We start from the raw sequence: 15,059 nt of genomic DNA, 5'->3' as shown, positions 1-15,059 counted from the left end.
GCATATAGTAGTGGTGACAAAATCCCCTACTTATTTTACCTCCGATATAGAAATATACTTCATTAAGGAATGCGGACAGTATCGTGACCATGATCACAGAGTACAGAGAGAAATACATAGAAATGATTTAACTTCTTTGTTAGTGCAGGGATTTTCAGGTTCTTCATTTGTATCTGTTTCTTAATTGAGTCATGACAAAAAAATATTTTCAGGGAAAACATGGGTTGTTTTGTAATACAGACAGGTAAACAGTAGCACAGTAAGGGATGGACGAACACGTCACAGAGAATGGCAACCAACGTTTCCAGTGTCATAAACAGCATTATTTCCATATCGCATAGCTTGAAACGTACAGATATACTAGAAAACCTGAAAAGTGCTAGAAATGGAATGTAAATATTTTTATTTAGTTTATTTTGTACTCTTTTGTTGTTCTTTTTTCTCTAATATAGTTAGGTAGGCACACCCACACACACGTACCTACACACACGAAAAAGCAAGCGACTGGCACAGACCAAGAACACAGTAGTGCATTGAAACCTAAAGCTCACTACAGTCGTTTCAGTTGGATCTCAATGTTGTGGCTCCATGGTAGAGATCATACAAACAGTTACATTACATTGACTCGATCTGAAGTAAGGCAGTGCGAAACTATGCCAGGAAAGCAAATGAACAAAAAACACACTGTAAGTAGATCGCTGAATGGCAGAAAAGTCCTAATTAAAATGACCCCATTTAAACCACAACTGCATTCTGTACATATCAATACTCTCTTTCCTTCTTTCTCTCTCTCTTTCTGTCTTTCATTCTTTATTTTCACATTTCTCTCTCTCAACTGATAGGGGCAGTGTGCTTGAGGGGACTGTAAACTCCTTTAGGCATAGCTGTGGTGTTAAGGCCCTGGGGTTTAAGTGTTCAGCTCTCCTTGGCTGTGAGGGAAAGATACTGACTTTCTTAAAGTCCAGATCATTTCTATTTATCAGAAGCATAAAAAATCCCCCCATGCTCCCATACCAACGCAATAAAAAGCATCATATTCTGTTTACCCTCCACTATCCAATAGCCTTCAGCGAAAGGAAGTATACCGAAACTTTTTTTGCCCTTTAAGCAGCTTAATTTTATAGGATCAAAACTATATGGTTTGTTAATTGTTTCAGTAAAGTAGCATATAGAAAATCAACACAAAAAAACATGCAATAATTATACTCACAAAATGCTTTGTCCGAAACCTAAAAATGAATTGGAAAATACATTTGTAGAAAAAGTCCTTTTGTCTATTTTTTAAGTAATACATTTAAATAAGATACAGAGAGCAGGTTGATTAGCTTTATGTATTGTTGTTCATTCCGAAGCTGCTTTAGAAGAGCTTATAGGAAGATAGTCCTGCATCGTGTCTGAGGAAACAAGTTCTGTGATGTTCCTTCGTTAGATTTCAGAATCACAGTCTTCATATACACGAAACATTCAACCTCTGACTACATCAAGTTGTAGAGGTTCCAATTCCAATACGTGCATCTTCACTATCTACACTTTCAATTTCAAAGAACAACCACCCACCTCCTTAGAAATAGACTTCGCCATTATCTAACATAAAAGCTAAATGAAATAAAACACATTCTATTAACTCCACCTCTCAGTGTCTGGTAAGGTGATATCCAAATAAATGACAATATTGCACAGAACACATCTCTGTGACTCTAATGGCTTCTTTAAATACATCATTGATTTTTTTTTTTTACTTCCAGAGGCCATGTTGGATTTGAGTCGTTTTAAAGAGACAGAGAAAGTGGAGGGGGAGGAGGAGGAGGAGGAGGGTGGCTCTGGCCAGCTGATGGAACTGAGTTTGACCCCCTCGCATGTCGACCAGGGTTAGGTTACTCCTGTAGTGCAGTAGGGGCAGAGGGCTGAGGGTGGAGGGGGCTGGACTGATGGGTCGAGAAAGATGAAAAAATGAGAGGGGGGGTGAATTGATTTCCTCTGGGATGACAGCTCCAGTCAGGCTGGCACCAAGGCCGCCCCACCACTGCCGCTGCCTGCCCAGCCTCCACTGACTGCTCATCATTCGCCCTCTGCAAATGGCAGCAGCCGGTGTCATGTTCTGAGAGGGGTGTTTAACAGGCCTCTTCCATCTTCCCCAACTGTCGCTAAATCGTTTACGGGATCATTTTTCTGATAAAAGCATTATTCTTTTTTGTTGTTGACAAAAGTCACTTTAAGGATTTGATTTATTTTCTTTTTTTTCTTTTTAATATAGTCGTCTCCACTGTTTGTCACATAACTACATTTAACATATCTGTGTTTTATATGAATGAATGTGTATGTGTAGTTTATACGCATGTTATGTTATTGTTATTAACCTAATACACACTGAGGATGTCCTGCGAGCTCTGGGTAAAACGCTAGTCACTGATGCTCCCCTTTGTCAGGCTGTGCTTTAGGGCTAAACGAAGTGACTAATCCTGGTTATGTGGCTCTAGAGAGTACAGTAGTTGTAGAGTTGAAGGCTGGCACCTCCAAGCCAGGTGACATCAGTCATGGATGCAGGGGGTCTCCAGCGAGAGGGGGTTCGGCCATGCCCCCCTGGGTTCCCATGGGGTAGCTGGTGGTCCCATCATCAGAGTTCCCTGAGGCGTCCGAGTCGACGTGGGAGCGTTTGAAGCGGCGGTCAGGGTACTGGCTGTTGTCAAAAGGCATGCGGTGGACACACAGGACATGGGTCTTCAGGTTGCCCTTCTGAGAGGCACCGTAGGAGCAGTACCTGCACTGGAACGGCTTCCGACCCCCCTGACCTCCGTAACCTCCGAGACCTGTACGAGGACAAGAGAGAGACAACAGTCAGTCACCTCATCACTACTCAGGATTACTTTATCAGAATGTAAAATGAGCTCTGTCACCGAGGCACTGAATGCGACTGTACAATCTGTCTACTACACAGTGCTTTGGCTTTAGTACTCTCCTGAGACGTGTCTTTAAAACTCTTTCAGTGCTCGCTCTTTTAACCTGCATCTTTTCAGAGGAGCCGCAGCGGTTCCCCCTGAACATTGCAGTGTTTTAGCGGTGCACTGCACAAGCTGCATCCTTCACCGCTCCCAACAGTTGCATGTGCTGTACTCTCTAGACAGGATTTGATCATCAATGCAGCAAACACATTGGCCCCTTACTAGCCCGCGCTGTTTGTTTGAGCGATGTAGAACACGTGCCCATCATAACCGACTTCACTTATCTCGCTCATCCACCCGAGAGGAAACCCAGACACGTTCTGTTGTACACTACTTTAGGTTTTTATTAATAACGGTACATTTTCTCTCTTCTAATTTAAAAAAAAAAATCAGTTTGAGATGTAGTAAATCAAATGAACAGAGTTTATAGACGCTGTGTAGGTGCAGGGAATGTAAAGACATGAAGAGAAGGGTAGGAATTAAAGGTACACAAAACGCACACACACACACTGATACATTGTGGTGCCGCGAAGAGACAGGATTTAGAGGCACTTTGTGTTTGTCGTTCTAACTCTGGCTTTGGAGTCTCAGCGGCTTTCAAATACCACAATGTCTGCTCAGGACCTACACAAAGGGGATTGGTACGAGTTTTTGGAGCTTTAGATGTTCCAGTTGTCTGAATGTTTCGATAAGCGAGCCGGCGACACACGACGAAGACCCCCTTTTATTCCTGTGCAGTTTAATTTCACACTCTCTTACATTACGTTAAGTCCGAGAGGCAGAATATCTCATCCCATTTTACACTTAAGGGGGGCCGAGTGTTGCCCCAAACAAGTCAACTCTATTCTTCTTCCCTTTTCTATCTCTCTTCTTTTTCTGCACTTTTAAAATAAACGGATCAGTTCTAACGTTGCAGCGAGGTCTAGCCAAGGTAAAAAGTGCAATCTAGAATTTCAAAAAACACAATGACATTGACTGTCCTAGATGAAGACGAAGGCACGCTGTTTCTGAGATTACCAGAATGACTTACTCATGCATAACACTGTAGGAATATGGTGCTCATCCTAGGTTGAATTGTAAACTAAATAGTTTCTTCCTTTCAAAAGAAGAAAATACACATATGGCCCCCCTTCCCTGCAGCATCTCTGCATAGCGTTGTTGAAATGAAGGGCATCAGTCTGGCCTGTGTGTTCTGGGATTTATAGGGTGTGTGGTGTTGGACTGAGGAATGACAGATGCCTGGACCAAACTGCATTGAGACAGTCATGCTTCTTAAGTTTCCATCTAATCCACCTACTCCTGCACACACTCCGATAACCCAAACAAAAGGCCAGCACATAAAGACACAACTGCACTGCCCGCATGGATTATTCCCAAGATGGCTCCCACCGATTCCCCCACCACCAGATACCAACACTTCTTCTGATTCTCTAAAGGGCTAACCCACACCTACTTACATCACCCACTTTAATCCTGCTACAGATCATACATCTGCACACAAACATGTTGGGATCTGCAAAACAGAATAGAGCTGTGTGTGCGCGCGCGTGTGTGTGTGTGTGCGTGCGTGTGTGTAGTCGCCCACACAATGGGTCAGCAGGTAGAACAGTGCTGACTGTACAGGAGAGATTTTCCTTTTCCCCTTCATGACACACTCCGCTGGGCCATTGTGTGTGGAGGTGCCGAGTGACAAGAAACAGGAAAAATAGTTTAACCTCAGAAACCTCTCCCCCTCATTCCTTCTCTTGCTTTCTCTCTCCTTTTCTTTCTCGTATTTCACTCCCTCTGTCTTTCCATCTTTCTATTTCTTTCTTTCTCTCTCTCGCTCTTTCTCTCTCTCTTTCCCTTTCTATCCCTCTCTGTCTTGTGTCCAGAGACTGTTCAAAACCCAACCCAAAGCTTTATCTGAAAAGAAAGAGAAAACACTGGTCTTGTTTTCATTAGTGTGGCATTATCTAGGTCTCCTAATTAACACCCAAAGGCCTTGAGCGTAGAGATCAGAGGGAACAAAGGGGGAGGGAGGGCTGGGTTACTACCACATGACTTCCTCAAACAACCCACTGTATCTACTCACTCTGCCCGCGCCCCCTACTTACCCCTCAGCCCTCCCTCCTCCGCGCCTCGGAGAAGAGAAAGGCAGGAGGAGACCGCCCTCATTCCCCTCCACTCTCACATCCTCCTCCTCCTTTGCTTCCACCTCCTCACCCCTCCCTTGCCAGCCTCTCTACTGCTGGGTGGCTGCAGATGGGTACTGTAGCTCGCTCCTTTTGTCCGCTCGCTAGCTAACAGAGATGTGTTGGATGTTGTCTGCGGTGAAGCTCTCTGATCATGTTTCCAAGTAGAGAGAGAAGTAAGAGAGATCCATGAGGTGCTGCTATGATCCTATCTCTCTCCTCTATTGCCATAGCCACGATTTCCCCCTCTCCACTCAAGCATCTCTCTCTCTCTCTCTCCTAGTGAACGTCGCAGTGTAACAGCCTCATGACTGCTTCCCTCTGGTGGCTCCTTCTACGATCCACACACGAACAATGCTTACACAAACCTGTACACACACACATTTACAAACGCACACTTATACGCATATGTTCAAACACACAAATCTGTTCACAAACATACACATGAGCGTACACTAAATGTTCACATGTACACGAAGCCAACACGCAGACACACACACTCTCCCACGACATTGCCTTGGCATGTAATCAAAACCACTCTTATATAAACTACATCTGATGCCAGTGTTACCATCTGTGAGAGAGCACTCCTCACTTACGTCTGCAGGCAAGAAGCCCCTCTTCCCGAAGCCTGACGAACAGAGCAAGTGCGTGTGTATGTGTGTGTGTGAGTGTGTGTGAGGGAGGGAAGAGAGAGGGGGAAATGATTAATTTGCAGACTGCTTGCGATTTGCTCATATATTATTATAGCGACTCATCAGCACATGACCAATCCCCAGGCCCTGCACAGCAGAAAGAAGCTGCTGGGCTTCAGCACTTTCAGTGTGTATCTCTGTGTATGTGTGTCTGTGAGGGTGTGTGTGTGCAAGAGGTAAAGTGTGTGCCGGTGATAGGTTTTGTGTTCGAGTGTGTGTGAAACATTCCTGTGTGTGTGTTTGCGTGTGTGTGTGTGTGTGTGTGTGTGTTGGCACTTGACAGACTGCAGAGCCTCTAATGACTTTCAGATGCTCACAAACAGTCATTCTACCCTGAGAATGAAGGGAAAAGGCTGTGTGTGTGTGTGTGTGGGGGGGGGGGGGGGGTCTAGTCTGTCTCATTTCCTCCCTGTGTGTTATTAAGGGTTTAGAATCATGACACACATTACAGGTACTCTAACATGCACTCTCTTACAGACTGTACTACACACTGAATGACCAGTGGCAATGGCTAGAGCTTCAATCTAAAATCAGTTATCTCATTAGCGTGATAGGGGAGAGTGGGGCATATTGAGCCATATTGTACACTCAACATCACCACATCAAGGGAAATATAGTCTTCTTTCTAACAAAGATATCTACATATATTTTAGGATGCTGTGTTTCGGTGTGAATAATCAGAAGTCATGTAAACATAACAGTTTTGAAAACATAGCTTGTCCAAAAAGTGTCCTCTTACCCTGGGTATTGAGGAAATTGAACATAAGCCTTGGGGTAAGATGTATTCGAGGCTACTAAGCCGATGAAACTGGTCCGCGAGATTTTTGATATATTTAGATGTTATGTTATCGGACAAGACACTGGTGCCTCTGCTTCTCTATCATAGACTCTCTTTCACACAGGTACATGTTTGGTTTCTCTTTTTTCAATGTACCTCTTCAGTATCATAAGGTCTATTTGTTCATCCCATTGCTGCAGCTCGAATGGACCAGCCCTTCTCTCACTTCCTTGTCTGGTCTCTCAATAACCTCAAGGGGATATACACGGAGCATGAAGATGTCTGCTCTGTAACTGCCCTGTAACAATAAAAATGCACTATCGTGAGTTCATATGCATAACAAATGGCAAATATACTATGCATATTATGCATAAAACTGACCAAATATAATCATCATTTGTATGCGGTATGTTGAGCCCTTGGCTATGTTTAGCCCCTTGCCAAATGGCACAATTTACCCCAAAGCAACCATTTGACTATATTAACCCTCACAGGTACAATGACACACTTTCATGCCAGGTTTAGGACCTCATATTGTAGCTTATAGATACCAAAACTGATGTATAAAACACTCTTGAAACTATCTAATTTGGTTTAGATACAAGCATCATGAAACCCATAACACAATAAATGAATTTGACTTTGTGAAAATACGTTTTTTTGGACCTAACTTGCTTAGCAATTTTTCCATGTGGTTTCTTCCTTCACAGACTCCATGACAGGGTGACCTCTTCCTAATTATTTGGTCACATGATTCATTTTGTGTATGGTCTACTAGAAAAGATGGGCATCTCAACTAACCCTATGGCACAGCTAACCCCACTCTCCTCTAAGGTTCAATCCAAATACCCCCCCTGGCCCTCCCCTTAGCCCCATCGAGTCATAGTGGTATCCCAAATAAACTTTGAGCAAGGTGTAGCTCCTTTTCAGCCCTCTAGTTGGCTCTCCAAACAAAGCGAATTGAGATGCAGACTTTCTATCAAGTGTTTCCCAAAACTCCCATGAAGCTCTGTTACCCTACCCTGGAAAGTTGCTTCAAGAATAATGTCTGACAAAAATATTAGAATTGAAGTTAAAATAAAAAATGTACAGGAATATGTTAGTTAATGTAGAGACAAACGATTATGCATATTTGTTTGTCATGACGTTAACTTACGAAAATGGCTATTTAACAAGCTATCTGACTAGCTAACATTAGCCAGCTAGCTATACATTTAGATTGCTATACGAGCATTTGACATTTGTATGAATTGTAATTTGTGTTGTTTAAAGGGATAGTTCACCCAAATTACAAAATGTCATATTGGTTTCCTTACCCTCTAAGCACTATGGACAAGGCATGACAGCAATCCATGCTTTGGTTTAGTTTCCCTGGCACTGTTTCCACATGGTAACGTTTAGCATTCATGGCACAAATCCCATCCAATTCCTGCTACCGATATTAGCATTTTCCACACAACATCATCCAAAAGTATCTACAACTAATTATGAAGCTCAACAAAGTCACTTATAGATGATTTGAACATGATATGGGAAAAATGCTAATATCAGTACCATGACTTGAATGGGATTTGTCCCACAATGCTAAAATGTAAGCATTTGGAAAATGCACCAGGGAAACAAAACCAAAGCATGGATTGCTGTCATACCTTGTCCATAGATTGCTTACAGGGTAAGGAAACCAATGTGTCATTTTGTAAACGGGTGAACTATCCTTTTAATGTTTTAGGGACTCCTGAGCAAACCAGGCTGTCATCTTGTGAAACCCAGTGGTTGTAAGTGGATGCATTTACTGCAAATTGAATGAGCAATTTTGTAAGCTTGCCTTGCTGTTCATATATATATATATTTTTTAAAGTCCATCATTTGTCAATGTTCTTTATTGTAGCTAGTAACGTTGAAGTTAGAGATTGAAGATACTTGTGATGTAATGCAGCCAAAGTAATGTACTGTAGCTAACTCTTTTCTTGCTTATTGTGTAGTGGAGGATAAAAATACCTGTATGCCTATGTAGCTATGTAGCCGATCTGTGTTTGGACCCTTAAACCTTTGGTATAAATATTAGTGCAGAACAGTGGTTTTAATTGCTTCCACTGGTTAATCACGACTGAGTGAAGGAAATGTGAAAGTGTAGAATGGCACCGGAGAGGATGGCTGACGTTTTAAATCCCCATCATTTGCGTGAAGAAAATACAGAGAAAAAGGGGGCAGAGGTCGTGCTGCCTTCTGAGAATTCGTAGCCGAGCGAGTAAACCCCTACAGCCATCCGTTCTATTGGCCAACGTGCAATCATTGGAAAATAAAATAGTTGACCTACGATCAAGATTATCCTACCAATGGGACATTAAAAACGGTAATATCTTATGTTTCACCGAGTCATGGCCAAACGACGACACGGATAATACAGAGTTTGGCGGGAGTTTCTATGCACCGGCAAAACAGAGAAGCTACGTCTGGTAAAACAAGGGGTGGGAGTGTGTGTCTATTTGTCAATATCAGCTGGTGCGCGATTGTCACGCCCTGACCTGAGAGAGCCTTTTTTATGTCTCTATTTAGGTTTGGTCAGGGTGTGATTTGGGTGGGCATTCTATGTCCTTTTTTCTATGCTTTCTATTTCTTTGTTTTGGCCTGGTATGGCTCTCAATCAGGGACAGCTGTACATCGTTGTCGCTGATTGGGAGTCATACTTAGGCAGCCTGTTTTCCTTTGGGGTTTGTGGGTAGTTATTTTCTGTTTAGTGTTTTGTTATACCTGACAGAACTGTTTGGCTGTCATTTTCTTGTTTTGTTCAAAGTGTCTCGATTAAAATTAAATATGAGCACTCAACACGCTGCGCCTTGGTCTACTTCTTCAGACAGCCGTTACAGCGATGTCTAATATTAAAGAAGTCTCGAGGTATTGCTCGCCTGAGGTAGAGTACCTTATGATAAGCTGTAGACCACACTATCTATGAAGAGAGTTCTCATCTATATTATTCGTAGCCATCTATTTACCATCCCAAACCAATGCTGGCACTAGGACCACACTCAACCAACTGAATAAGACCATAAACAAACAAGAAAATGCTCATCTAGAAGTGGCGCTCCTAGTGGCCGGGGACTTTAATGCAGGCAAACTTAAATCCGTTTTACCTCATTTCTACCAGCATGTCACATGTGCAACCAGAGGAAACAAAATTCTAGACCACCTTCACTCCTTTTCTGGGGGCTGCAGGTAGCCTAGTGGTTAAATCATTGGACTAGTAACCGAAAGGTTGCTAGATCAAATCCCCGACCTGACAAGGTAAAAATCTGTCGTTCTGCCCCTAAACAAGGCAGTTAACCCACTGTTCCTAGGCTATCATTGAAAATAAGAATTTGTTCTTAACTGACTTGCCTAGTTAAATAAAGGTTAAATAATAAATAAAAAAACTCCACATGCATACAAAGCTCCCCCCCTCCATTTGGCAAATCTGACCATAATTCTATCCCCCTGCTTACAAGCAAAAACTAAAGCAGGAAGTACCAGTGACTCGCTCAAGACGGACGTGGTTAGATGATGCTAGCACAGACTGGAATATGTTCTGGGATTCGTCCAATGGCATTGAGAATTATACCACCTCAGTCATCGGCTTCATCAATAAGTGCATCGACGACATCGTCCCCACAGTGACCGTACATACATATCCCAACCAGAAGCCATAGATTACAGGCAACATCAGTATCGAGCTAAAGTCTAGAGCTGCTGCTTTCAAGGAACGGGACACTAATCCGAACGCTTATAACAAATCACGCTATGCCCTCAGACGGACCATCAAACAAGCAAAGCGGCAATACAGGATTAAGATTGAATCTCACTACACCGGCTCTGACACTCATCCGATGTGGCTGGGCTTGAAAACTATTACGGACTACAAAGGGAAACCCAGACGCGTGCTGCCCAGTGACACAAGCCTACTAGACGAGCTAAATGCCCTTAATGCTCGCTTCGAGGCAAGCAACACTGAAGCATGCATGAGAGCACCATCTGTTCTGGACGACTGTGTGATAACGCTCTCGGTAGCCGATGTGAGCAAGACCTTTAAACAGGTCAAAATTCACAAAGCCGCGGGGCCAGACGGATTACCAGGACGGGTACACAAAGCATGCGCGGAGCAACTGGCAAGTGTCTTCACTGACTATTTCAACCTCTCCCTGACCGAGTATGTAATACCAACATGATTCACGCAGACCACAATAGTCCCTGTGCCGAAGGAAGGGAAGGTAACCTGCCTATATGATTACCGCCCCATAGCACTCACGTTGGTACCCATGAAGTGCTTTGAAAGGCTGGTCATGGCTCATATCAACAGCATTCTCCCAAATACCCTAGACCCACTACAATTCGCATACCGCCCCAACAGATCCACAGATGATGCAATCTCTATCGCATTCCATATTGCCCTTTCCCACCTGGACAAAAGGAACACCTAAGTGAGAATGCTGTTCATTGACTACAGCTCAGCGTTCAACACCATAGTGCACTCGAAGCTCATCACTAAGCTAAGGACCCTGGGACTAAACACCTCCCTCTGCAACTGGATCCTGGACTTCCTGACAGGCCGCCCCCAGGTGGTAAGGGTAGGCAACAACATGTCTGCCACGCTGCTCCTCAACACTGGGGCTCCTCAGCAGTGTGTACTTAGTCTCCTCCTGTACTCCCTGTTCACCCACAACTGCATGGCCAAACACGACTCCAACACTATCATTAGGTTTTCTGACAACACAACAGTGGTAGGCCTGATCACCGACAACAATGAGACCGCTTATAGGGAGGAGGTCAGAGACCTGTCAATGTGGTGCCAGGACAACAACCTCTCCCTCAATGTGAGCAAGACAAAGGAGCTGATCTTGGACTACAGAAAAAGGCGGGCCGAACATTCCCCAATTAACATCAACGAGGCTGTAGTGGAGCGGGTCGAAAGTTTCAAGTTTCTTGGTGTCCACATCACCAACAAACTATCATGGTCCAAACACACCAAGACAGTCATTAAGAGGGCACGACAACACCTCCCCCCCCCCCCCCCCCAGGAGACTGAAAAGATTTGGCATGGGTCCCCAGATCCTCAAAAAGTTCTACAGCCGCACCATCGAGAGCATCCTGACCGGTTGCATCACTGCCTGGTATGGCAACTGCTCGGCATCTGACCATAAGCCTCTACAGAGGGTACTGCGTACGGCCCAGTACATCACTGGGGCCAAGCTTCCAGCCATCCAGGACCTATATACTAGGCCCAAAAAATTGTCAGAGACACCTGTCACCCAAGTTATGGACTGTTTTCTCTGCTACCGCATGGTAAGCGGCACCGGAGCACCAAGTCTAGGACCAAAAGGCTCGTTAACAGCTTCTATCCCCAAGCCATAAGACTGCTGAACAATTAATCAAATGGCCACCGGACTATTTACATTGACACCCCCCCCCCATTTGTTTTGTATGCTGCTGCTACTCGCTGTTTATTATCTATGCATTGTCACTTCACCCCTACCTCCTTGTACAAATTACCTCGACTAACCTGTACCCCCGCACATTGACTCGGTACCGGTACCCCCTGTATATAACCTCGTTATTGTTATTTTATTGTGTTACTATTTTATTATTTTTTACTTTATTTTATTTGGTCAACATTTTCTGAACTCTTTCTTGAACTGCACTGTTGGTTAAAGGCTTGTAAGTGAGCATTTCACTGTAAGGTCTACACTTGTGACAAATAAAATGTGATTTGATGTGTTACATGTCAAGCTGCTACTATGTAATGAGTGTCCCTGCTTCAATACTGCTCTACGTTGAATCACGGCCATGGCAGCCAGAGGATGGCTACATTATGGCACATTGTTGTTTTGCAGTTTTCATTTGTTGCTCGTACGGTAAGTACATATTTGTTGCATGCGAAATTTAAAGAAAGCTATTACTGTCGCCAGTACGAGCATTGTGAAAAACACAAGGCTCGTAGTCAATGAATTGCGTGGTAGGCTATCCTTTGGCGGCTTTTGCTGTGTGCGAGTGATGTCCCATTCCTTAGGATTATTTACCTCTCCCTACCACTAGTTGCTTTGTTTTTGAGAGACACTCCATCACCGAGGGACACTTGAAAACGAGGGTAGAAATAAAGAATGGCACAAGTAAAGTTAGCCAAACCATTTTTACTTGTATTAGGGAAACCTTGTCGCCATCTTTAAAATAGCCTTCTATATTGCTGTGTTTGAATTTCAATGTATAAAGATGACCACAATATGTTCTGAATCATTATTAAAGGGATACTTCAGGATTTTGGCAATGAGGCCCTTTATCTACTTCCCCAGAGTCAGGCAAACTTGTGGATACCATTTGTATGTCTATAATGTATCCAGCATAAAGGAATTTAGAGCTAGTTTCGTGAGCCAGATACCCATACACTTCCAGTCATTGAGCTAACTCCAGTTAGCAATTGCGCTAACGCTAGTTAGCAACTTTCTTCTAACCGCACGCAGAGACATAAAAATTCAGTTCATCTGACTCTGGGGAAGTAGATAAAGGGCCTCATTGCCAAAATCTTGAAATATCACTTTGAGGAGGAAAGCAATACATTTCTTTGGGAGGTAAAGAAAACATGTTAACTGTACAGGGAAGTCCTTTAATATCACAAAGCAGTCTCTAATTAACATGTACAGTATAAGGAAACATACGGTATCTCTACATGTAAACATATATGACAGAATGATGTGTATGTTTGTGTGCTGCCGTGGATATGTACAGAATGTGCATGACAAACAGAGAAAAAAAAGTAAGGTGTTCGAGTCTCTATAAGAGACAAATACCGAGAGAGGTGAGCATGTGTGTTTGTGTTTGTGTATGGGTTTGAGAGAGAGTGTTGTGTATCAAAGAGTAGCGCTATGCTCCATTCCTCTGAAGAGGGGGGAAAAAGGGGAGTTGCGTCTGGGGAGAGAGAGCCACAGAAGGTGTGAGCAGTAAAATGTGATGCACCATCTGTCGGCCAATAATAACCTGCGTGTTGTAAAGGCTCAGAGTTTAGTCAGCCAACAGCACTCCCAATCACCTAAGTACCACCTCACCCTCCATGTCCAACCTATACATCTACACCCCCTTATTCCGACCTATAACCCTGGGGCATCCTAGTAATCATTTCTAAGAGTTACAGTACACTTAGAAAAAAGGGTTACAAAAGGGTTCTTCGACTATCCCCATAGGAGAACCGTTTTTGGTTCCAGGTAGGACCCTTTTTGGTTCCAAGTAGAAACCTCTGTGGAAAGGGTTCTAAATGGAACCCAAAAAGGTTCCGCCTGGAAACAAAAACGTTCCACCTGGAACCAGAAAGGGTTATTCAAAGGGTTCTTCTATGGGGACAGTCAAAGAACCCTTTTAGGTTCCTCGACACCGGTGCCCCCGCACATTGACTCTGTACCGGTACCCCCTGTATATAGCCTCCACATTGACTCTGTACCGGTATCCCCTGTATATAGCCCCGCTATTGTTATGTACTGCTGCTCTTTAATAATTTGTTATTCTTATCTCTTAATATATTTTTTTGGGGGGGGGGGTTTTCTTAAAACTGAATTGTTTGTTAAGGGCTTGTAAGTAAGAATTTCACTGTCAGGCCTACACCTGTTGTAGTTGGCGCATGTGACAAATACAATTTGATTTGATTTGATTTGAAAGCGTTTTCTTTCTAAGAGTGTACTGTAGAGCTGGGCGATATGGACAAAAATCCATGTTGCGATAAAATGCTTGAATTGATGCGACAACAATAAATAGAACGATAAGTTTATAACATTAATGTTCAAGAAAGAAGACGAGTCGGCGGCCAGTGAAGGTTTATCGCAACGATTACCTGCCATTTTAAATCAAATCAAATCAAATTGTATTTGTCACATACACATGGTTAGCAGATGTTAATGTGAGTGTAGCGAACTGCTTGTGCTTCTAGTTCCGACCATACAGTAATATCTAACAAGTAATCTAACCAAACAATTTCACAACAACTACCTTTATATACACAAGTGTAAAGGAATGAATAAGAATATGTACATACAAATATATGAATGAGCGATGGCCGAAAGGCATAGGCAAGATGCAGTAGATGGTATAGAGTGCAGTATATACATATGAGATGAGTAATGTAGGGTATGTAAACATGATATAAAGTGGCATTGTTTAAAGTGGCTAGTGATACATTTATTACATCCATTTTTTCATTATTAAAGTGGCTAGAGATGAGTCAGTATGTTGGCAGCAGCAACTCAATGTTAGTGATGGCTGTTTAACAGTCTGATGGCCTTGAGATAGAAGCTGTTTTTCAGTCTCTCGATCCCCGCTTTGATGCACCTGTACTGACCTCGCCTTCTGGATGATAGCAGGGTGAACAGGCAGTGGCTCAGATGGTTGTTGTCCTTGATGATCTTTGGCCTTCCTGTGACATCGGTTGGTGTAGGTGTCCTGGAGGGCAGGTAGTTTGCCCGCG

The 15,059-nt window shown here is 43.3% G+C and overlaps 1 protein-coding gene across 8 annotated transcripts in view; it reads right to left on the bottom strand.

The window, feature by feature from the left end:
- Positions 1–377: 377 nt before the first annotated feature.
- Positions 378–15,059, bottom strand: part of LOC115202936 (zinc finger protein 536) — a 180,385-nt gene continuing 165,703 nt past the window's right edge. For all 8 annotated transcript variants that reach the window (XM_029767116.1, XM_029767117.1, XM_029767120.1 and 5 more), the window contains one exon: positions 378–2,807. In XM_029767116.1, the coding sequence (XP_029622976.1) occupies positions 2,533–2,807 (275 nt within the window). In that variant the 3' untranslated portion in view covers positions 378–2,532. The remainder of the gene's footprint in view (positions 2,808–15,059) is intronic.

This window comes from Salmo trutta, chromosome 12, assembly GCF_901001165.1.
Source record: "Salmo trutta chromosome 12, fSalTru1.1, whole genome shotgun sequence".
In the NCBI taxonomy this organism is placed as follows: Eukaryota; Metazoa; Chordata; class Actinopteri; order Salmoniformes; family Salmonidae; genus Salmo; species Salmo trutta.
This window is presented reverse-complemented; position numbering and strand designations above follow the sequence as displayed.